The sequence below is a fragment of the Lithobates pipiens genome, unplaced genomic scaffold (genome assembly GCF_037356315.1).
Source record: "Lithobates pipiens isolate NorthernLeopardFrog02 unplaced genomic scaffold, aLitPip1_a1.2 Scaffold_17, whole genome shotgun sequence".
Lineage (NCBI taxonomy): Eukaryota > Metazoa > Chordata > Amphibia > Anura > Ranidae > Lithobates > Lithobates pipiens.
This window is the reverse complement of record NW_027507755.1, coordinates 14,798,420-14,823,765: the sequence shown is the minus strand read 5'-3', so window position 1 is coordinate 14,823,765 and position 25,346 is coordinate 14,798,420. Positions and strand designations below refer to the sequence as shown.

The window sequence follows — 25,346 nt, the reverse complement described above, 5'->3', positions numbered from 1 at the left end:
GCAAAAAGCACTAAAAATGCATAGGTGTGAATCCAGCCTAAAGCCTCGTACACATGATCGGATTTTCGTCCGGGAATTGTGTGATGACAGACTGCCTAAAATCCGACCGTTTTCAGAGGGTTCCAGCTCCCAATTCCTCCTGGGGCTCCAAGGCACAGGAAGTCCACTTCTCCCCCCCCCCTCCCTCTCAGCAATCATCTGGGACACGCCACAGGTCCCAGATGATTGCCCGGCGAGCATGCGCAGTGTGTGCCCGGCTGTGAAGCCACAGCCGGCCGCCCAAAGTGACAATGCCGGCGCCGTAGAGAGGAACGGGGCTTCAATCTCCCGCATCACTGGACCCTGGGACAGGTAAGTGTCCGATTATTAGAAGTCAGCAGCTGCAGTATTTTTGTAGCTGCTGACTTTTAATTTTTTGTTTTTTTAAGCGGAACTCTGCTTTAAGAATCTGCAGAAAATCTAATAGCGTGTTTTTAGATATTTATCTGTAAAAAATGTTGAAAACCCATTTATCAATTTCCTTTTTTTTTTTTTCAGTATACCATAAGATCAACATAGATAGATAGATAGACTTTAAGCACATGCAAAATGCATACAGGAAAATGCAGAAGATCCCACGACGACACTCAAAAATGCACAAAACTTTTTTGCAACGAGAAGTGCGAATCCGACCTTGATCTCTGAAAATCGCTTGACTAGCACTCATTGAATTAGCTTCACTATAACTCTGTTCTCTGCAAGTTAATCTATGCATGAGGTTTCTCAGGGAACTTTGACCTGCTCAGCCAGGCATGTCTATGAGAAAGGGAGGGTCCAGCATTAATTAGGTGAACTTCTTTTGGAAGCTGTTAACTTTCAAGGTCTGGCAGGAGTTTCACATGCTGGCAAGCAGTCTCCTCTGCTTCCCTGTGTGAGGCCTCCCAGTATAAACACCATCCGGAGAGCTAGAACTGAAAATGTTGAGACTGCTGGGTAGCGATGACTATGAGGTGGGCACCAGGATTAAAGGGTTCTCTTCCCGCACCCTCTTCACGCTGGCCATCGGGGCGGTGGCATTTCTACTCCTAGGATTCATCATAGGTACATTTCTCTGACTGCTTCTTTATTGTATTGATTGTTTTCCTATTTTTAAGCATTAAACAAATACAGCGTTAATCTGTGCAAAGCGTTTACTAATGCAGCATTAATGGGCGGCAAAGTTGCATTAGACTTTAGCAGAATTCAAAACTTTTTTCCATTTGCAGCAGCAAATAAACCAGTTAAGCCTTAACCACTCGCTTACTGGGCACTTAAACCCCCTCATGCCCAGACCAATTTTCAGCTTTCAGCGCTGTCACATTTTGAATGACAATTGTGCTGTCATACAACGCTGTACCCAAATGAAATTTTTATTATTTTTTTTTTCACACAAATAGAGCTTTCTTTTGGTGGTATTTAATCACCATTTGGGTTTTTATTTTTTGCTAAACAACCAAAAAAAAAAGACGTTTCATAGTTTGTTATAAAATTTAGCAAACGGGTAATTTTTCTCCTTCATTGATATTCGCTCATGAGGCTGCACTGATAGGCACTTATGGGCTACACTGATGGGCACCGATAAGGTGGCACTGATGGGTGGCAGTGATGGGTGACACTGGCAGATGGCACTGATAGGTGGCACTGATGGGCACTGGTAGGTGGCACTGGTAAGTGGTATTGATAGGCAGCACTGGCAATGACGCACTGATTCTGATAGGTGGTACTGGTAGGTGGTGCTGGTAGGCACTGCTAGCTACCTTCGCGATTGATACCTATGTCCCTCTTGCAGCCGCCGGAGATCGGCTTTTTTTTTTTTGGCGTGAGGAGGAAAAATTGCTGATTACTGACTGTTTACATCACGTGATCAGCTGTCATTGGCTGACAGCTGATCACATGGTAAGGGGTCGGAATCGCCCCTTACTCTGATCTGTGATCAGGTGAATCTGATAGACTTGCTGATCACAGAGTGCGCTGCGCAGGCTGCGTCGAGCACAAGAGGATGTCCAGGGACGCCTTCCTGGCAAATGAAGTCCGCTCTGTAGCCGTCTTTCGGCTTTAGCGTGGACGGCAGTTGGTTAAAGTGATAATAAATGCTATTTTTTTGTCAAAACAAAAAAGAGGTATAAGGATACTTACCTGCTCTGTGCAACGGTATTGCCGACCATGTAACCCATATGTGTGCTATGGAGGGTGGGCTTTGACACTGCACTGTACATGTCATGGCAGCCAAGGTTTCTGTGATGCAATCATGCTTGTGGAGCTGTCACAGACAGTTCCTGGTCTCTGTTTATGATTGGGAGCCAATGTGGCAGCTCCTGATCATGACTTCCATGACAGCCAATCACGTGACCAAGAAGTCTATCTTGCCCAGGAAGGGGTGAACATAGAACTACATTGTGACTTCATATACAAGCAGCATCACCTCATGTCACAATTGAGTATAAAAGCGAAGAGACGCACCTCCAAGTGTAGCAATATGGTTACATTTAATGAAGGTACAACATTTAGCAACTCACATGGTTAATGATTAAAACTGGCACATCTATGTATGCAGGCATCCAGAGTAAAGCCGACCACATAGACCATCCTCCACACCGCCATCAACGTTGTCCCTTCTATGCTGCGCTCCACGAGTGGTTCAATCGCTCTACTGCAGGGTAGTCTTCCCAGTCATGATTACAGACTGACAGTGGTGAGAGCCAGCGGTGTGGAGGATGGTCTATGTGGACAGCTTTACCCCCGATGCCTGCATACTTATGCCCCGTACACAGGATCGGAAATTCCGCCAGCAAAAGACCAATGTGATCTTTTAGTCGGAAAATGCTTCCGTGTGTATGCTCCATCGGACTTTTGCTGGCCGAATTTCTGCCAGCAAAAGATTAAGAGCATGTTCTCAATTTTTCGGTCAGAAAAAGTTCTGATCGGAAATTCCGATCGTCTGTAGCAATTACGACACGCAAAATTCCTACGCATGCTTGGAAACAATTCAACGCATGCTCGGAAGCATTGAACTTCATTTTCTCGGCTCGTCATAGTGTTGTACGTCACTGCGTTCTTGGCGGTTGAAAGTTCAGCGGACTTTTGTGTGACCGTGTGTATGCAAGACAAGCTTGAGCAGAATTTTGTCGGAAAAACCATCCAAGATTTTTCTGACGGAAAATCCGTTCGTGTATACGGGGCATTAGATGTGCCTCTTTTAATCATCAACCATGTGAGTTTCTAAATGTTATACCTTCATTAAATGTAACCATATTGCTACACTTAGAGGTGCCTCTCTTCTCTGTAGCTCCTGCTGGATTTTGCTTCTAATCCCCTTGTGGAGGCTTCCATTTGTGGATGGACATTTTATGGTTACACAACCTGGTCACATTGCTATCATCTTTTTATATGGAATATAAACTGAAGGACCTGTGAATAAATGGTTGTGGAACGAATCATCTGAGTTTCTGTTATTTCTTATAGGGAAATTCACTTTGAATTACAAGCATGTTTCTGGAACGAATTATGCTCGCAATACAAGGTTTTACTGTAAGGCAAAACTTTTTTTTTCTTTCCATTTTTGTATAGAGTAAGGCCGCGTACACACGCGCGGACTGTTTGCCCAACCTTGTTCGTCAAACAGTTTCGGCAAACAGTCCGCTCAAAATTTGCATGAGCGGACTTGCCCACACACGAGCGGACTGTTTCAACGAACTGTTTGCCAAACAGTCCGCTCAACTTTTGAAATGAACGGACTCGCCCACGTAAGGCGGAGGCAAATCCGCCCATTTCGAGCGCGTGTACAGGTAGGCGGGGCCCGCGAAGGAGACGTCGCGGGCTCCGCCGCCTGGAATGGGCTTAAAGGGGAACCCCAACGCCGAAAAAAATCGGCGTGGGGGTTCCCCCAAAGTCCACACCAGACCCTTGTCCGAGCACGCTACCCGGCCGGCCAGGAAAGGGGGGCGAGCGAGCGCGCCCCCCCTCCTGAGCCGTACCAGGCCGCGTGCCCTCAACATGGGGGGGTGCCTTGGGGAAGGGGGGCCGCGCGCCCCCCCCCCACCCCAAAGCACCTTGTCCCCATGTTGATGAGGACAAGGGCCTCTTCCCGACAACCCTGGCCGTTGGTTGTCGGGGTCTGCGGGCGGGGGGCTTATCGGAATCCGGGAGCCCCCTTTAAGAAGGGGGCCCCCTGATACCGGCCCCCCACCCTATGTGAATGAGTATGGGGTACAATGTACCCCTACCCATTCACCTGTGAAATAAAGTACAAAAAAAAACACAACACAGGGGAAAAAATATTTTATTGCACAGCTCCGGGGGTCTTCCGTCTTCGGGGGTCTTCTCGCCGGACTCCTCCGCTATGTGTGTGTAGCTCTTTTACTAGCGGAGGAGTCCGGCTTTCTTCCTCCCCGCCGCCGGCCTCTTCTCCCGACTTCGGGGGTCTTGTCCCCCTCTTCGGTTCTTCTGCCGGGCCACCGCGCCTTCTTGTAGCTCTTTTACAGGCGGTGGCCCGGTCTTCTGTCGCCGCTGCCTTCCGTTCTTCTGTCGCCGCCTTCGGTTCTTCTGCCGGGCCACCGCGCCTTCTTGTAGCTCTTTTACAGGCGGTGGCCCGGTCTTCTGTCGCCGCTGTCGCTGTCGCCGCCTTCCGTTCTTGTTCTTCTTCTTGTTCTTCTTCTTCTTCTCCAGGCGATGTTGACACGTCGCTCCCTCCGGCCGGAATGCCAGAGCCGCGCTGTGCGGTCACTTATATAGTGACAATGGGGCGGGGTCACATGGTATATGTCACATGGGTTGGTCACATGGGTTGATGTCACATGGGGACTATGACATCGTAAGGGGGCGGGGTCACCATGTGACCAACCCATGTGACATATACCATGTGACCCCGTCCCATTGTCACTATATAAGTGACCGCACAGCGCGGCTCTGGCATTCCGGCCGGAGGGAGCGACGTGTCAACATCGCCTGGAGAAGAAGAAGAAGAAGAACAAGAAGAAGAACAAGAACGGAAGGCGGCGACAGCGGCGACAGAAGACCGGGCCACCGCCTGTAAAAGAGCTACAAGAAGGCGCGGTGGCCCGGCAGAAGAACCGAAGGCGGCGACAGAAGAACGGAAGGCAGCGGCGACAGAAGACCGGGCCACCGCCTGTAAAAGAGCTACAAGAAGGCGCGGTGGCCCGGCAGAAGAACCGAAGAGGGGGACAAGACCCCCGAAGTCGGGAGAAGAGGCCGGCGGCGGGGAGGAAGAAAGCCGGACTCCTCCGCTAGTAAAAGAGCTACACACACATAGCGGAGGAGTCCGGCGAGAAGACCCCCGAAGACGGAAGACCCCCGGAGCTGTGCAATAAAATATTTTTTCCCCTGTGTTGTGTTTTTTTTTTGTACTTTATTTCACAGGTGAATGGGTAGGGGTACATTGTACCCCATACTCATTCACATAGGGTGGGGGGCCGGTATCCGGGGGCCCCCTTCTTAAAGGGGGCTCCCGGATTCCGATAAGCCCCCCGCCCGCAGACCCCGACAACCAACGGCCAGGGTTGTCGGGAAGAGGCCCTTGTCCTCATCAACATGGGGACAAGGTGCTTTGGGGTGGGGGGGCCGCGCGGCCCCCCTTCCCCAAGGCACCCCCCCATGTTGAGGGCACGCGGCCTGGTACGGCTCAGGAGGGGGGGCGCGCTCGCTCGCCCCCCTTTCCTGGCCGGCCGGGTAGCGTGCTCGGACAAGGGTCTGGTGTGGACTTTGGGGGAACCCCCACGCCGATTTTTTTCGGCGTTGGGGTTCCCCTTTAAGCCCATTCCAGGCGGCGGAGCCCGCGACGTCTCCTTCGCGGGCCCCGCCTACCTGTACACGCGCTCGAAATGGGCGGACTTTCCGAGCGGGAACAGTCCGCTCATTTCGAAAGTACAGCGGACAGGCCCACACACGGGCGGACTGTTCGCTCAAACACAGTTTCAGCGGACAGTTTTTCGGAATTTCCAAAAGACTTTGTCCGTCAAACTGTCCGCTGAAAGCCCACACACGAGCGGACTGTCCGCCCAAACACTGTTCAGCGGACAAGGTTGGGCGAACAGTCCGCCCGTGTGTACGCGGCCTTAGTGAGGGTTATAACCCGTCAGATTATTTCCCTTCACTTCCTGTCCCATAGCCAAAACGGGAAGCGAGAGGAAATCCCTACAAATTAGGGCAGTCCCTTGGGGACCCCCAGGCCACCAGAATTAGTGTCCCTATTGGACGATTCCCGTCTATTAATTTTCTGGGGACAACCCAGCATTTTATTTTTACATTCACTTTCAAGTATAATGGTAAACAGGACAATTAGAGCCGGTTCACACAGGGGCAACCCGGGATCCGACTTCATGTTGCCCCAAGTCGCCCCAAGTCGTGCTGTTGAGAAAATCAATGGTAGTGAATGGAGCCGTCTTAATGTACACTACAGCAGTCGCTCCGACTTCAAAAAAGGTTTCTGTACGACTTCAAACTGACTTCTAGGCGACTGGTACCTATTGATTTCAATGGAAGTCGCCTCCGAGTCGGATCTCCATCTATATTGAAGCGACAATGTCGCCTCTCTAATAATAAAAACCGGCATGGGTTCCCCTCCAAGGGTAAACCAGGCCCTTAGGTCTGATATGGATTTTAAGGGGAACCCCTGCACCGAAAAAACGGCATGGGGGTCCCCCCAAAATCCATACCAGACTCCTATCCGAGCATGCAGCCTGGCCGGTCAGGAAAGGGGGTGGGGATGAGCGAACGCCCCCCCCCCCCCCTGAACCGTACCAGGCTGCAGGCCCTCAACATGGGGGGTGGGTGCTTTGGGGAAGGGGGGCCCACCCCACCCCAAAGCACCTTGTCCCCATGTTGATGAGGACAAGGGCCTCTTCCCGACAACCCTGGCCGTTTGGTTGTCGGGGTCTGCAGGCGGGGGGCTTATCAGAATCCGGGAGCCCCCTTTAATAAGGGGGCCCCCAGATCCCGGCCCTGGGTCTGGTCTGGATTTGGATGGATTTTGGGGGGGCCCCCCCACGCTGTTTTCTGGCATAGGGGTTCCCCTTAAAATCCATACCAGACCTAAAGGCCTGGTATGCTCATGGAGGGGAACTCATGCCCGTTTTTTATTTAAAATTTGGTGTGGAGTTCCCCCTAAAGAGCTGATTATTCTTTGATTGGCCAGGGCCAAAGTCGCCTGGCCTGGGGGTGACTTAAAGCCGTGTTGTAAGTTGCCCCAAGTAGTGTTGAAGTCGCGCTGTTATTCATACTCAAGTCGTGTTCAAGTTGCCTCCAAAAGTCGCACTGGAAGTCGTGTTGCCCCTGTGTGAACCGGCTCTTGGAGAGGGTAAATTTTCTTAACAGGAGCACAGACAGCAATAAAAACTGACAGGTGTTGTAATCAGGGCTTTTTTTTTCAGCAGGAACGTGGGGGGATGCAGTTTCCCGGCACCTCCAGCAATGAATGTATGTAATGGTAAGGATTGCTGGGGTATGCTGGATGATCTATTGATGCTGGCTGCTGGGATATCTATTTTTGTGTGGAGGACTATTGTTGCTAGTGGGGGGGATCTTATGTTTCTGGGGGGGGGTCTTATGTTTCTGGGAGGGATCTACCGTTGAGGGAGAGTTCTACTGTGGCTGGCTCCTAGAGGGTCTATTGATACAGTCTACTGGGACATCTATTGTTGCTGGGGCGGTATTTTTTTATTTTATTTTTTTTTGTGGAGGGGGGGTCATCTATTGTTGTGTGGGAGATCTATTTTTGCTGGGGAGAGGTCTATCATTGCTGGGGTGGGTCTATTGTTGCTCACTGCAGGGGATCTATTTTACTATCTTTCTTGCTATCATTAACAAATTCCATGCAAATGACTTACATAGTTACATAGCGTATTTATCGGGGTATAACACGCACCGGCATATAACGCACCCCAAGTTTAGGAGGGCATTTTAAGGAAAAAAGTTTTAGGAGGGAAGTTTAAGGGAAAAAAAACCTTGCATTTAAATGCCCGTCAATGCAGCCTTATCAGTGTGCATCTGCAGCCTTGTCCATCATTGCAGAATGATCAGTGTCATGTGCAGCTTGCCCAGCATCATTTGCAGCTTGCCCAGCGCTGTTTGCAGCCTTGCAGAGTGTCATTTGCAGCTTGCCAGTGTAATTTCCAGTTTGCCCAGCGCCGTTTGCAGCCTTGCCTATGTTTAAATATCCCGCCGCCGAGACAGACCGAGCGAGCGCCGCCGAAAAAAACCGAGCGCTGCCAAAAAAGACCGAGCCGCCTGCTCTGCTCCGCTCGTAGTCCCGCCTCCCTGCTGTTTATGGAGCGAGCGCCGCCGAAAAAGACCGATCGCCGCCGAAAAAGACAGAGCCGTCTGCTCGGCTCCGCTCGTAGTCCCGCCTCCCTGCTGTTTATGGAGCGAGCGCTGCCGAAAAAGACCGAGCCCACTCTACTGTGTATTCGGCTTGGCTCGGCTCGCAGTCCCGCCCAGTATGGGCGGGACTGCAAGCCGAGCCAAGCCAAGTATACAGAGTCGGCTCTGTCTTTTTCGGCAGCGCTCGCTCCAGCAACAGCAGGGAGGCGGGACTACGAGCGGAGCCGAGCAGACGGCTCTGTCTTTTTCGGCGGCGATCGGCCTTTTTCGGCGGCGCTCTGTCTTTTAGACTCACAGGCAGTGGGGATCGGCGTATAACACGCACCTACGACTTTCCCCCGATTTTAAGGGGGAAAAAGTGCGTGTTATACGCCGATAAATACGGTAGTTAGTCAGGTTGAAAAAAGACACAAGTCCATCCAGTTCAACCTTAAAAACCATGAATAAATAAAATAAAAAATATTGTACAATCCAATATACCGGTACCCAATTTTTATACCCACAGTTGATCCAGAGGAAGGCAAAAAAATTCCTTCCTGATCCCCCGAGAGACCATCGAATTTTCCCCAGGTCAACTTTACCTATAAATGATAGTAGCCAGTTATATTATGTAAATTCAGGAAAGTATCTAGGCCTTTCTTAAAGCAATCTACTGAGCTGGCCAGAACCACCTCTGGCGGGAGTCTATTCCACATTCTCACAGATCTTACAGTGAAGAAACCTTTCTGTATCCCCTTGTCCTCTGGGTAGACCGTAAAAAGAATAACTCAACACCAAGTTCACTATATGTACCCCTTATATATTTGAACATGTTGATCATATCCCCCTTATTCTCCTCTTATCAAGACAGAATAAATTCAGTTCCTCTAACCCAGTGATGGCAAACCTTGGCACCCCAGATGTTTTGGAACTACATTTCCCATGATGCTCAATTACACTGTAGAGTGCATGAGCATCATGGGAAATGTAGTTCCAAAACATCTGGAGTGCCAAGGTTTGCCATCACTGCTCTAACCTTTCCTCATAGCTGAGTTCCTTCATGCCTCTTATCAATTTGGTTGCCCTTCTCTGCACTTTCTCCAGTTCCCTGATATCCTTTTTGAGAACTGGTGCCCAAAACTGAGCTGCATATTCCAGATGAGGTCTTACTAATGATTTGTACAGAGGCAAAATGATATCTCTCTCTGGAGTCCATACCTCTCTTAACACAGGAAAGGACTTTGCTTGCTTTGGAAACCGCAGCTTGGCATTGCATGCTATTATTGAGCTTATGATCTACCAAAACCCCCAGATCCTTCTCCACTATGGATCCTCCCAGTTGTACTCCCCCCTAGTGTGTATGATACATGCATATTCTTAGCCCCTAAGTGCATAACTTTACATTTATCAACATTAAACTTAGTAGCAAAAATTATACTGGGCTCCGTATTCTCTAAAAGGGGCCATACTGGGAGGTTGGTAGGAGGTGCAACCAAGTAATGGTGCTTAGAGGCGGGTAGGGAGCAAGTCGGAGTTCCTGCACTTATTCTCTGAGGAAAAAAAAGCGAATTTGTCTCCACTATACCCAAAACAAAAAAAAAGTTTTTAGTTGTACTTTTAGGCTTAATGTACACGGGACGTTTTACTACATCTCCTGAACGCTTTAACTTGACAGATAGTAAACGATGTTTAAAAACTTCAGTTTTGCTGCATTTACATGCTGCGTTTAGCTGCGTTTGCATTTAGAAGCGTTTTTTTTTTTTCTTCAAATATTTAAAAATTAAAAACGCCTGCAAATTAAACGCGACTAAACATGAGTTACTGCACGTTTACAAGCTGTTACAAGGCCTCTGTTCTGAACACATTTTTGCCCTGATGAGTTTACTTCCTCTTTCATTCCCTGCAAAGGTAAAGCATAATGGACTACTATGCATCGCATAGTAGTCCATTATGTGTCACTTACCTGACACAGGAGCCAGCGAAGTCACCGCTGTCCCCTGTAGTCCGGCGCATCCATCTTCTCGGTGGGTCTTCGCTGCTCCGCCGCTGTCATTCGGCGAAGCCGCGATAACGTCACTCCCGCACATACGCGCGGCATATTCGCCATTGACGGTGACGCGCTCAGTGCGCCTGCACGCCGCTGTCTACGGCGCATGCCCCGTAGACAGCGGTGCCTGTCTTTCGGTAAATATCTCCTAAACTGTATAGGTTTAGGAGATATTTCTTGGACCTACAGGTAAGCCTTAATCTAGGCTTACCTGTAGGTCAAAGTGTGTTGTAAGGGTTTACAACCACTTTAAATTTGCTAGTACATCTAAACACTCACCTCCCCCTCCAGACTGACTGCTGCTATTTAAAGGTGCCCCCTGTGCTTCTTCATCCAGAGTGGGGGGCACTCTTATACAGGAAGTGTTACTGGCTAGATCACCAGGTGAAAAAAGACTAAAAAAGAAAATGAATGCAGCCACTACCTCTAATGACTAGTAAGCTGCAATATATTACTTTTTTGGTTTTATGTTTAATACCATTTAAAAAAAAAAAGAGAGAAAAAAGTAGCAGGTCCTGAAAACATATGACCCCGGGTATAAAAGGGAAGAGAATTACCTTTTTATGTCAGACTGCTCCCTTCAAATTCTGATGCTAATGGCCCAACAAGTTTGTGGCACAATTATAAAGCAACAAGAAATGCAGTAATTCATCTCGAAGTAGAGTTCCCCTTAATGTGTGCAGATATTGTGCACATAGACCTTTAATTGGGGGGAAGAAGAGGAGAGCGGAGGAGTCATTGGGATGTAGATGTTCAATGTCTTCAGCAGTGTTTCCTTTTTGAGGCTTTAAAGTGATTGTAAAGTCTTTGTTATTTAAAAAAAAAAAAAAAAAATCATGTTTCTTTAGCTACTTACCTGCTCTGTTGCAGTGGATTTGCACAGAGCAGCCCGGATCATCCTCTTCTCGGGTCCCTTTCTGGCACTCCTGGCCCTTCCATCCTGTTGAGTGCCCCCACAGCAAGCAGCTTGCTATGGGGGCACCCGAGCCGAGATGCAGCTCGCCCCCTCTCTCTCCTGATCGGCTAATTGACCTTGATTGGCAGCAGCGGGAGCCAATGGTGCCGCTGCTGTCTCAGCCAATCAGGAGGGAGAGTCCCAGAAGGCCGAGATACTCGTAAACATCGCTGAACGGAGATGGGGCTCAGGTAAGTATAAGAGGTGCTAAGGGCAGCTGCTGCACACAGAAGGCGTTTTATCTTAATATATGGAATGAGAGGGGCTATTATTTCAGTTTATAAATACCATACTGGTGACCCCACAATAGGGATAAAACTTTTTTGCGGAAGGGAGTTTAACAAGACTCGTGGCCACTCATTAAAATTGGAAGAAAAGAGGTTTAACCTTAAACTACATAGAGGGTTCTTTACTGTACTGTAAGAGCGGCAAGGATGTGGAATTCCCTTCCACAGGCGGTGGTCTCAGCGGTGAACATTGATAGTTTCAAGAAACTATTAGATAAGCACCTGAATGACCGCAACATACAGGGATATACAATGTAATACTGACATATAATCACACACATAGGTTGGACCTGATGGACTTGTGTCTTTTTTTGACCTCACCTACTATGTAACTATGTAAGATTAAAAAAAAAAGCTTCTGATTTTCCAATCACTTTAATGTAAAGAGATGGGATAAAGGTGTCTGAATGCAGTGTCTTTGTGGGGTGTACACAGGGTGGGCTTCTGCCCGCTCACCAATCCTGATGAAACCAAGGCTCAAGGGAATGGGATGTCCCAGAACGGGCTCTTGAAGAATCTGCAACCAATAAAGGGTGCCTGCCCATGCACCTACAGCAGTAGCCACACTGGTATTCAGTTGTAACTGTACCGGAGATGATGAGAGTGACCCCCAACAGTCAATCGGCCGACGGGGAGCTGGCAATGATGGATCTACTCGTTCAATCACTGAACCACTGAAGCCAACTCATTGAAATCTGCTGCTGGAGAGTGACCGGAAGTGACGTAGTCGGAGATTTTGACGAGTTGACTATTTCAACAGAACACCGGCTGGAACTTGTAGTCTACCGCAGTCTGGCTCCAATGCAAATCCTGGCTCCTCGGACCACAGATCCCAATAATCCCTCTCAACTGTGGTCTCTGCTTGTACTGCATTCAGGTGATGATGACACCGTGTCCAGGCTGAGCACTAGAGGGAACTAGCTGTTGTTACAGAATGTCTCACGATGACACAGGCAAAGATAGCCAACACCTGGCTACAGTAAGTTCTTAGCCCTTGTACACACGGTCAGACATTCCGGCAACCAAATCCATCGGATTTTGTCCGAAACTGGTGTTGCATACACACGGTCGGACAAAGTTGTCGGAAAATCCGATCGTACGTAATGTGATGATGTTATTTTGTTACGACGGGACTACGTTCAAGCTAGTAAACAATAGCTTTGGTCTAGGAATTTGATCTGAGCATGCGTGGCACTTTGTCCGATCGGAATTCTCTACACACAATCCGACAAAGTCCGATCGGATCATGTTGTCAGAAAGTTTTATAGCCCAGCTCTAAAACTTTGTCTGTCGGATATTCCGATGGAGCCCACACACAGTCGGATTATCCGACAACACAGTCCGATCTGACATTTTCCGACGGAATGTCTGACTGTGTGTACAAGGGCATACACCTAAAATGAACTAGTCGCGCTTTCTGTGCCATTAATGGTTAACGACACCCCAAACATGGAAACAAGCACACATTTTACCACATCAAATGGGAAAATGAAAAGGTGAACTAACTCCAGATAGTGCATCCTGGCCCTGCAGTGCAGTGCAGTGGAACTTTTTCCTTTTGGAAATTCAAAGTATCGGAATTTCAAAAAATCGGAAATGACTAACTAATAATAACTATTACTAACTATTAAATTATAGGTATTGGAATTTCCTTTCAAATTTGGCTGTTGGTGAACGTAATGAATACAAATTTATCCGAAGTTACGAATGACCTGAAATAACAAATGCCGCATCCAAACAACTGGAATGAATTAATAGTAAATAATAATAAAATATTTTTATGATTATTCTTATTAATATTTATTATTATTTGTTATGTTCCATTCATTTAGATACGGCATTCGTTATTTCGGATAATTTGTAACTTCAGATAAATTCACATTCGTTACGTTTACTAACAGCCAAATTTGAAAGGAAATTCCAATACCTATAATTTAATAGTAAGTTATTAGTTAGAAAATCCGAAAATTCTAAATAACTAATAATAATTTACTATTAAATTATAAGTATTGGAATTTCCTTTCAAATTTGGCAGTTTGCAAACGCAACGAATATGAATTTATCTGAAGTTACAAATTATCCGAAGTAACGAATGCCGCAATCATATATATTTATTTCCACATTGTATTTCAATTATTTATAGCTTACTCCTATTAATCTAAATGATCTTGAAGTTACTTTCTTGAATTCTGTGACACATACTCATTATTTCCTATGGGTGGTGTGCCGTGTCACACGTTTCACAGAGCCCACCTTCTGAACTAGAGAAACACAGAGGGGACAGTACAGGAATAGTTGCTTGCAAGCAGCAAGGTACCATGGGATATGTAGTCCTTAGAAGTAGAGAAGCAGCTGCAGAGCATGTAAGAAATCCAGGACGTTGTAGAAACGGACGATCAACAGACAGGCAGAATTCACAGCATGAAAGGATATTTTTCAATTAAGAGTATGATGTATTGTCAAATCTAACTATTGTTTGTAATGCTTCTGTAGTGCACCTCACATAGGAGCCGCAAGTGAAATGGGATCCCTCCACAGCCAGGCACGTCAAATCAAGGGCACAATTGAGTCAGAGAACAGTACAGTACTTGTATTTTATTGCGGGGATAAAACTTGGATTGGGGGTAGGGGTATTATGGGATGCCCACTTCAGAAAACGCTTCAGGGACAACTCTCCTATATACAGTCTATATACACTCCTTCCTCTTCCTTCAGCACTCACTTGCTTGCAAAACTCCAGCTGGCAAACTGATGGTTAATCTGACACGGAGCACTCAGTCAGACTTTTAGCAATAGCCCTTTACAGGCAGGGAACCTGGACCCCTTGGCTGTGTAAAAAAAAAAAGTCCAGTGTCCAACTTGCATCCCTGGTGGCTACTGATCCCAGCACCACTCCTTCAGGCACTGCCAGTCCAGCTGGCTGCAGCTGCCACTTTTTCTAGCCCTCCTGGCTACTTCTTCCCAGAGTCTTTCCTCTCTCCTCCCTCGCATCCTCCTAGACTGCTCACCCACTGGGCTGACTCCTCCTGGACAGGCTGACACTCTCCCGCTGTCCTCATTCTTGCTCCCGTGCCTCCAGGAAAGGATTCCTCCGTGTGTTGTAGAGGATCCCTCCAGCACCCGAGCCCCAGACCCAAGATCATTCCCCCCCCAGACTAGGGGGCACCCTCAAGGGTAGCCCAACAGCCTCCTCAGCACTCCATCCTCCACCGACTGCCCTGCTGGCATGACTCAAGTGTATTTAAGAGTTGCCCACCCCCTGACAGCTCACTTTGGCTAACCCTACTCAATACTTCAAGCAGCTCCTCCTAACCTCCCACCCATGCTTCTGGAAGCTTCTCAGAAGTTCCAGAAAGTAGGGGGAGGTACTAGAGGTGCTAATGGCTGACTCTTCCAGCCTTCCTGAGTCACTCAACCCTAAACCAGATTCAACCCCAGCCTGGCTCTTAGCCAGGCCAATTTACCTACACTAACAACTATGTACATCTAGCACACTAGAGGGTGCTACACTATTGCAATGCTTATTTTATTGTAGCACCCTCTAGTGTACCTGTGTATTGTGAGGAAAATGTATTCTGACTCACAGTAGTTTCTGTAAGTCTGGTAATTGGTCTGGGGTTACTGTAGGTCAGGCTGGAGTGTTCTACAGGTCAGGCCTCTGGTACCTCCCCCTTGTTCTAGAAATTACCAGAAGTTTCTAGAAGCTAGTGGGTGGATGCAATCTGCATATTCATGGGAATCTGACCAATCCCCAGGCAGGAGGCCTGGCAGGGTGGATAGGTCAGCCCATAAATATTATGGAACCTGGCCAACAAGGTTGTTGTGTGGTGGTCAGGTGGAAGATGGAGTGTTAAAGCTGTGGCATTGGAGCCTGTGAGACTAGATCTGAGAATGGAAAGTAGCTGAAAAGAGGGATCTCCACTACCCTTCAGTCTCTTCTAGAAAACACACTGACTAGCATGGAAAGACCTGGACAGCAGGAGGCCTGAACAGCAGTCTTATCCAAAGCAGCAGGATTCAAGAGACAGTGTGAGTACCTCTACACTCCCAGGGCCTACAAGGAAGAAAGCTGCCATATGCAATATCCAGCATGCTTTCAGGGGACAGTGTCACAGCTAAACCTAAATCCCTTGCTCTGGGACAATTTTCAAGGCAGAAAGATGGGCTGGTATGTTAATTTAAGGGAACATTGAGCTCCTCCAAGTATGGAACTGTGCTAAATTCCAGTAAGGGGACATAGAGCTCCTACAAGAGGAATTCTTAGCCCTTGTACACACGGTCGGAAATTCTGACGGAAAATGTCCGATCGGACCGTGTTGTCGGATAATCCGACCGTGTGTGGGCTCCATCAGACTTTTTCTATCGGAATGTCCGACCAACAAAGTTTAACCACTTCCCACCCGGCCAATGTATATATACGGCCGGGTGGGAGCCGCCTGCTCCTGATAGGACGTTCAGGAACGTCCTTCAGGAGTAGCGGGATCGCGCGCGCGCCCGCGCAGCGGCGCGATCCCGATGTGCTCGTGTCACCCGGACGCGGCACATCTCAGATCGGCAGGAGGGCTCTGTGATTGGCCCTCCTGATCACATGACGGCCGTGTCCAATCACGGCCGTCATGTGATGTAAACAAACAGCCGGTTGCTAGGCAATCGGCTCTCCTCTCCTCACACGGAAGTCACCGCTGAGAAGAGGAGAGCAGAACGCTGCAGCCGGCTGATGATCAGTGAGTATGGGCTGCTTTTCACAGCTTTTTACTCACTGATCATCAGTGTAGTGTAAACACACAACACACCACACAGTGAAAACACAGTCCCCACATATGTCCCCAAAACACACATGTCCCCAAAACATACATGTCCCCAAATAATAAAAACACATGTCCCTAATAATAAAAACATGTCCCCCACATATGTCCCACTAAAATCACATGTCCCAATGATTATCTGCACACATATGTACGTGATCACCTGCACACATATGTACATGATCATTTGCGTACATATGTCTGTGATCACACAAACCAATTATTATACACTTAACGGAATTTTTTTTACCAAAAACATGTAGCAGAATACATTTTGGCTTAAATTTATGACAAAATTTGATTTTATTGGATTTCTTTTCAAATAGAAAAAAGAAAATATTGTTTTTTTCCCAAATTTCCGCTTTTTTTGCGCTTATATCGCAAAAAAAAAAAAAAACGGAGTCGTGAATAAATAACACCAAAATAAAGCTCTATTTGTGCGAACAAAATGATAACAATTTCATTTGGGTACAGTGTAGCATGACCGCGCAATTGTCACTGAAAGCGCTAGAGCGCTGAAAGCTGAAAATTGGGCTGGGAAGGAAGGGGGTGAAAGTGCCCTGTATTGAAGTGGTTAAGAGCTGGATATAAAATTTTCCGACACCATGATCCGACCGGACCTTGTCCAATCGCTTGTACAGAATTCCGATTGGACAAAGTGCTACGCATGCTCAGATCAAATTACGAGACCAAAGCTATTGGCTACTAGCCTAAACGTAGTTCCGTCGTAAGGAACAAAAGTCATCACATTCTGAACGATCAGATTTTCGACAACTTTGTCCGACCGTGTGTATGCAACACCAGTTTTGGACAAAATCCGACAGGAAAAACTCCGACGGATTTTGTGGTTGGTATTTCCGACTGTGTGTACAAGGGCTTAGTGCTAATTCAAGAGAGACTTCTACTATTTTGAAAGGGAATATGGTCTACGAAACTGCAATTGTTCTGTGTATATACTGAAGGAAGTTGTCCTTGAGTTGCTCTACCAAGTCAAACTGGGCATGCCATTACCCCTCTTGCCCATCCAAGTTGTTTTCCCCAATAATACAAAAAACAAGCCCATGGACTGGTTACTGTCTCCGAGTGAAAATGGAAAAATGCATGTTAGCTGGCAATGCAGGAATAGGGGGACCCAAAATCCAGCAGCGCTTTATGGGGTAGCGCTACATTATAAAAATAAGGGTGTATGCTGTGACCATAGAATCCCTTTAAACTAATATCTGGCTACAGACTGAAAATGAAAAGTACATTTTTACATTGCTAATAATAACTTCATTAATCATGAGTATCAAGTAGAATTTTTATTTAATAAAGTCTTTTACTTTGCCATGTTATGTTGAAATCTGAAGAGAACACAGTACAGGATCTTATTATGGTTTCAATTTACACATTACTGTCTTCCTTGAATAGGATGGTTTGCAAAATCCACTGGACACTCGAGGGCCACTCCAGAAACTCAAAGCATGAGAAAAGCATTCTGGGATGAAATGAAGGCGGAAAATATTAAACAGTATCTACAGTAAGTTCTCTAAACTACTGTTACATCTCTGTAATGTCTTGGCTTGTTGTCCAGTAAGTCAAATATAGAGAATTTTACACACAACTCATGCTCACCTGTAGGGATGAGCTTCGAGTTCGAGTCGAACTCATGTTCGACTCGAACATTGCCTGTTCAGCGAACAGTGAACAATTTGGGCTGTTCACTGCAAATTCGAAAAGCCGGAACACCCTATACAAGTCTATGGGAGAAATCTAAAGTGCTAATTTTAAAGGCTAATATGCAAGTTACTGTCCTAAAAAGTGTTTGGGGACCCGGGTCCTGCATCAGGGGGCATGGATCAATGCAAAAAAAGTTTTAAAAACTGACGTTTTTTTCAGGAGCAGTGATTTTAATAATGATTAAAGTGAAACAATAAAATTGTAATATTCCTTTAAATGTCGTACCTGGGGGGGTGTCTATAGTATTCCTGTGAAGGGGCGCATGTTTCTGGTGCTTAGAACTGTCCCTGCACAAAGTGTCATTTGTGCAGGAAAAAAGTCTTTTAAAATCACTTGCGGCTATATTGTCGGCTCCTGTAATACAGAGAACACTCAATGAGTGTTCTCCGTATTAGCCGACAATTCATTCATTCGTTGATTAAAAAAGAAAGAAGAAAAAAAAAAAAAAAAAAAAAAGCGTGGAGGTTCCCCTAAATATCAATACCAGACCCTTTATCCGAGCACGCAACCTGGCAGGCCGCAGGAAAAGAGTGGGGGACGAGAGAGCCCCCCCTCCTGAACCGTACCAGGCCACATGCCCTCAACATTGGGAGGATGCTTTGGGGGTCTGTGACCCCTCAAAGCACCTTGTCCCCATGTTGATGTGGAGAAGGGCCTCATCCCCACAACCCTGAGCGTTGGTTGTGGGGGTCTGCGGGCGGGGGGCTTATCAGAATCTGGAAGCCCCCTTTAACAAGGGGACCATGCGCCCCTTCACAGGCATACTATAGACACCCCCCGGGTACGACATTTAAAGGAATATTACACTTTTATTGTTTCACTTTAATCATTATTAAAATCACTGCTCCTGAAAAAACTGCAGTTTTTAAAACTTTTTTTGCATTGATCCATGTCCCCTGAGGCAGGACCCAGGTCCCCAAACACTTTTTAGGACAGTAACTTGCATATTAGCCTTTAAAATTAGCACTTTAGATTGTGAACGTTCGAGTCCCATAGACTTTAATAGGGTTCTAAAGTTCACACGAAGTTTAGGTCTGTTCGCAGGTTCTGGTGCGAACCGAACAGGGGGGGTGTTCGGCTCATCCCTACTCACCTGATGTTTTACCTGGAGTCTGAACCACTGTGTGCCAATCCCGCCATAATCCTCTCCCTGCTTAAGAAGACCTTGCCTCACTACCTATACATAGATTGCTGCTATATACATTGACATACAACCTTAGACCCAGTCTGCCTGGACAGTATGGCCACCTGCTGTCTTGGCACCATCCACACCCAGCTTAGCCACTTGCCTACCGGGCACTTCCACCCCCTTCCTACCGCGCTTCCAATTTTCAGCTTCCAGCGCTGTCACACTTTGATCGACAAATGCGCAGTCATGCAAAACTTTACCCAAATTAGATTAGATATTTTTTTTTTCAAACAAATAGAGCTTTCTTTTAGGTGGTATTTAATCACCACTTGGGTTTTTATTTCTTGCTAAATAAATGACAAACGATTGAAAATTTTTGGGGAAAAAAATAAACTTTTTCATAGTATTATTATATAATTTTGCAAACCAGGTAATTTTTCTCCTTCACTGTTCGGCGCTGATGAGGCTGCACTGGTGGGCACTGGTGAGATGGCACTGATAGGTGTCACTGGGCACTGATAGGCAGTACTGATGGGCACTGATAGACATCACTGATAGGTGGCACAGATGGGCACTGATAGGTGAGACTGATGAGGAGGCACTGATTGGCAGCATTGTTGGGACTGTACTGATAATCAGGACACTGATTATCAGTGTACATGTCCCTTTTAAAGAAGCCGATTATCGGCTCTCCTCACACTGTCAGCCATCTGTTTACATATGTATCCTTACACATTTTCTTTTGCTAATTATAGACTTATTCATGTCCTATTGTAACCTCCTTACCTGAAGAAGAGACCCAATACCGTAGACTTGAAACGCGTTGGCTTTCTGTTGCTTTTACCATATTTTCAACAGATCAAGGGTGGTTGTCAACTGTTGTTCCTTTATTGCATACATCTGTACAGGCATACCCCACTTTTAAGTGCACAATGGGGTTTATTTACTAAGGCTGGAAAGTGCAAAATCAGGCTCACTTCTGCAAAGAAACTAATTGACATACGTGATCATCTGTTGACATATGTGATCATCTGTGATTGGACATAGCTTATCACATGGTAAAGAGCCGCCGATTGGCTCTTTACCTCCAATCTCTGATCAGCAGTGTCCTCCGAACACTGTGATCACAATGAGGGAATGAGGGAAGAGTTCATAAAAGGAACCAGACTTAAAAAAAAAAAAAAAAAAAAAAAATCTGACAGAGGTTTTACCCTATTTCCGTGATATCCCAAGCTGGAAAAAAAAAAAAAATTTGGCTGAAATGAGTATTTACACATTATTGGCAGTAGCATGCTCTTCAGCCCCACGAGATGGCAGACATCCTGGTCCTTTGGAGCACCACCAAATGAGATAATTGCCCTGCCCTCCTGTACCATGTAACCAGAAGATGTACAATAAATTGTGATAACTTCCTGAATGTGATGAATAGAACTTGATGATTCAAGCACATAATGATTTGATTGCCATGTTTTGATTTATCTTTTTAAAAGAATTTTCCTTCTATATAGAGACTCTGAAATACCACTTTAGTCTTAGAGCTGAGCAGTTGTATGTCCTGTATTTGGAGGATCAGTATACTGTGTGTTTTTATTTTTAATTGACAAAGGGGTTTATTTACTAAAGCTGGAGAGTGCAAAATCACTTCTGCATAGAAACCAATCAGCTTCTAACCTCAGGCAGGTAGTGTCGTGGTTGGGATTTGAACCAGCGACCCTTCTTACTGCTAGGTGAGAGTGCTAATCACTAAACCACTGTGCTGCCCTGTTTCTTCCGGGTAACGCGGCTCCGGCGCTGTGAGTGGTCGGTGCCGTGATATCGTCACCCACGTGCATGCACGCAGGAGATTTCTTTCTGGCAGGGTCCGGCGTCTGCCGGATTTTCAGTCGAGAATCCCCTGTGCGCATACGCCGCTGCTGTCAGCGGCACATTGCAAGGGGAATATCTCCTAAACTGTACAGGTTTCGGAGATATTTTTTTTTTACCTACAGGTACGCCTTATTATAGGCTTTCCTGTAGGTAAAAGTCATAAAAATGACTATACAACCACTTTAAGCTACAAATGAAGCTCTGCAAAAAAAAAAAACATGGAGTCCCTCTTCCCCAAACCCTACTACATAGAGGGTGAACCTTTGGGCACATTTGTGTACCCCCTAAGGAGCCGCAAGTAAAATAGGATCCCCCACCCTTCACAATTAGGTCCACCGACTCTTCACAGGCACTCCAGAGTCAGAGAACAGTGCAGTGCTTTTGGAGGCCCACTTGTCTGCATAACAACTTCAGGGACAACTTTCCTATATACAGTCTATATACACTCCCTCTCTTTCTCCAGCACACTTGCTTGCAGAACTCCACTGGCACACTGATGGTTAATCCGACAAAGCACTCAGTCAGCTTTTTGAGCAAAAGCCTGTCATTGGCAGGAACCCTTTAGGTGTGTAGCAAATACGTCAGTCTCCGTCTTGCATCCCTGTGGCTACTGATCCCAGCAAAACCTCTTCAGGCACTGCCAACCTGCCTCGCAGCTGCAACCCCTTTCACTAGCCCTCCTGGCTACTTCTCCTCAGCCCTCTCCAGACTAAAACACTCGCCAGCCACCCAGCTGACTCCTCAGGAGATCTCCCAGACATGCTGACTCTCTCCTGCTGTCCTCTGCTTGCTCCCATGCCTCCAGGAAGGAGTTCCTCCATGTGTTGTGGGGATCCTTCTAACACCCGAGCCTCAGGCCCAAGGTCATGCCCCACCCCCAGACTAGGGGTCACCTTCAAGGACCCCCCAACAGCCTCCTCAGCACTCCATATCCAACTTGCACTCGACTGTCCCCTACTGGCAGGACCCATGCACATTTATGAGGTAAACAGGCCCCCTTCCAGCCCCTTTCTGCCAGGGATTAGTCAGGAACTCATAAATATGCCAAGCAGCTCTTCCTGGCTTCTGGTAGCTTCTCCAAGGTTCCAGAAAGCAGGGGAAGGCACTAGAAATGCTGCTTGTTGAGTCATCCAGCCTCCCTGAGTCACCCAACCCTGACCCAGATTCAACCCAGGCCTGTTTCGAAGCCAAGCCAAATTTTCCTACTCTAACAACTAACTATGTGCATCTAATCTAGCACACCAGAGACATTTGATTTCAGATATGTAAATTACTATGTGTATTTAAAAAAAAAACAATTCCTCTGGACCAGTTATTTTATGATGGATAGTGCAAAGTTTGTCAGCCAGGTGTTTGTTTTCCTGATTAACCTCCCTGGCGGTACGATTATTTCGGATTTTAGGTTCTAAAAGCGATACAATTATTTTGCATGAAAATTTGGCGTTTTTATAGTGTAGTCCTTTAATTCTTAGGAATAACTCACTTAAATCTGTCCAAACCAGAATCTAGCAGACATCCTGGGTATGATAAAGTTTGAAAAATGAAATCATAAATTATAATAAATAACTATAAATAATTATACCAAACAATAATAAAAATTATTCAATAATGTAATCAAATCAAAAACACAGAAATTTGCTCAGTTGCAGAATTGTCGCTGTCATTACTTTTCAGTATTTGATGACGGATCTCCCCACAAATTACTATCGCTCAATTCTGCGAGTGATTCTAATTTATTATCGCTGTTTTCTAGCTGGTCTAAAATAATTTTTGATGTAAAGGGACAGTTTTGGTTGCTATGGACAATCTCCAGTTTCCAGGCATAAAGAACAGTTTTTATAATATAAAACTGCATGCAGGACACTGGGCAGACCACTAGGGACAAAGGGGATGTGAAATAATTACATACAGCAATGTAATCTGTAAGATTACATTATACTGTATGTAATATGTGTGTTTTACTTTTTGAATTTGGCGCCGTTCTCCGTCCCCGTGCGTCGCAACGCTCACAGGGAATGGAGATCGGCGATGTGATGAATCAAGCGGAGGACGAGCCTCTCGAAAAGCGGGGGGGACATCGCTGGATCCAAGGGAGAAGGTAAGTAACCTCCTCCTGCATACAACGATGCGGTCCCGAGTCTGGCTCGGGGTTACCGCTTTTGGTGTAAAACTTACACCCCGAGCCAGACTCGGGAATACCGCCAGGGGGGTTAATCATCTGTCTAGCTTAGACTGGGTAGGAAAGAACCTTACTGAGACTCAACCATGTTTTTAGTGGGCATTCCAATCCAGTAAGTGAACGGCCAAAAGACAGTGAGGGGATTTAATAGTGTGGTAGACACCCTCTCTGTCTGAGCTTTGCACCAGATTTATGTACCAACATGATTCTGTTGGAGGCTAGCATGGAGGTAGGAGTGTCCATATTGGTGCCTTCCCTCCCTGGCTACCATGCCCATCACACAAGCTTATGGCCAAGGAGTTTTGTAGTGGAGTGGGTGGAGCCTGATGGGGGACTGAGACACTAGTTCCCCGATCAGGTCTGCCTTGCTTTTGATTGCTAGTGCACAAAACTGGGTGGATGATGGCTTTCAAATCCATCCACTGCTGTCAATCAATAGCAAGGTGGACCTAATAGAGGACTAGTCTCTCAGTCCCCCATCAGGCTCCGGACCTACAGCCATGGGGACTAGTTCCCCATCTGGTCTGTCTTCCCCGTGAGCTTGTCATTTTCCAAATCTGACCAATGCCATATCCGGATAATGACAACACCAATATCCCTGACCCTTTGTATACATTTAACCTAAACAGCAACCCCACTTTCATGGAAACCAAATATATAAAATAAAACAAATATAGCATATACAATTACTAAACAAGCCAAGTTGAACTATAATATTATTCAAAATTACCTTTTCGATCTGCAGCCACGTAATTTTCTGTAAAATGCAATGTAATGTGGCAACCTGGAGGCACGTATGTCCCCAGAAATATCAAATCCTGTTTGCTTGATTTTTCCCAAAATTCTGCACTGAGGTGCAAGTCAGATTTTGGGCATCCCCTGCAATATAAATTTTAGTATTGGTGAAATACTCCCTAAGGGTTCAATACTTACAAAGGCATGTAGACACCTTAGATTTTCTAATTAGAACACTGAGTGTGCACCAGATGATTATAATTCAGAATCAGTCTGCAGAGGGCATGGTAAACAAATAGTTATTTCCGTGAGCAGACGGGTAGGTGTAGTTTATTGCAGAAGATATATTGCATGTCACTTCTGCAATAAAAAGCCTGCCTGCTCACTGTATTTAACAGAGGAACTTTAGTTCTGCTTTTTTTTTTTTAAATGGGAAGAAGCATACATAGGCCATTGATAACAAACTAATTTCAGGCAATGTCTGGGTTAGTGCCACTTTTTGGTGTTGTCCATCTCCTGGGCGTATTGGGTGGGTGGAGTATGCACCCCTTGATTGTAAGCTGGTGTGGGTTGAGTGCTAGGCTCTGACTCAGCCAGGCCTCAGAAACCGCCTTTTGCAGGCAGGGACCGCAGGCCCCTATGGTGTAGCAAGAAAGTAGAAAGGACAGCTAGCACCAGAACTATCTTTGGTTACTAACCCCAGTAACCAAGTTTCAAGTGCTAGCCCTCCTGGCTGCAGCTGCCTTTCTCCACTGCCCCCAACAACACAGTCCACTCCACTGGCTCTGCACCTATCCCAGACTGCATGCTCCAAGACCTCTCAGTTGTGCCTCCCCAGTTCTCCTGACTGCTTGTTACTCACCAGCCCTCTCGGCTGTAATCAGTTTTACCTCTCCTTTAAAGACTTGCCCAGCAATGGCTGCTGTCCTCTTTGCTCCTTCTGTGCCTCCTGTCCCAGAACCTTCATGCTTTCTTGAAAGGCTCTGTCTGAACCCCCCCTCCACCCCAGACTGGGGCGCTCCCTCAAAGGCCCCGACAGCCTAACACTCCATCTTCAAGCTCTGAACAATTCAGACTCCTCCCCAGCTGGGCTGACCCCAGGTACTGAAGGAGGCCTGCCAATCCAAGTTGGGGATTGGTCAGGACTCTTTAGAGTACCCCAGGTAGTTCCACCTCTCCTCTCCCTCTCTCTAGTACCTTCCAGAAGGCTCTAGAAAGAAGAAGGAGATCTTAGTGATGCTGCCTGTGAGTCACCAGCTGCTGCTCTGAGCCACTGCCAGCCAGGCCTGCCTT

The 25,346-nt window shown here is 46.6% G+C and overlaps 1 protein-coding gene across 1 annotated transcript in view; it reads left to right on the top strand.

The window, feature by feature from the left end:
• The first annotated feature begins 837 nt into the window (after positions 1 to 837).
• The window catches only part of LOC143986595 (putative N-acetylated-alpha-linked acidic dipeptidase), a 113,574-nt gene continuing 89,065 nt past the window's right edge, over positions 838 to 25,346 (top strand). The window contains exons 1-2 of the mRNA XM_077485004.1: positions 838 to 1,080; positions 17,836 to 17,944. Coding sequence (XP_077341130.1) covers positions 957 to 1,080; positions 17,836 to 17,944 — 233 coding nt within the window. The 5' untranslated portion in view covers positions 838 to 956. The remainder of the gene's footprint in view (positions 1,081 to 17,835; positions 17,945 to 25,346) is intronic.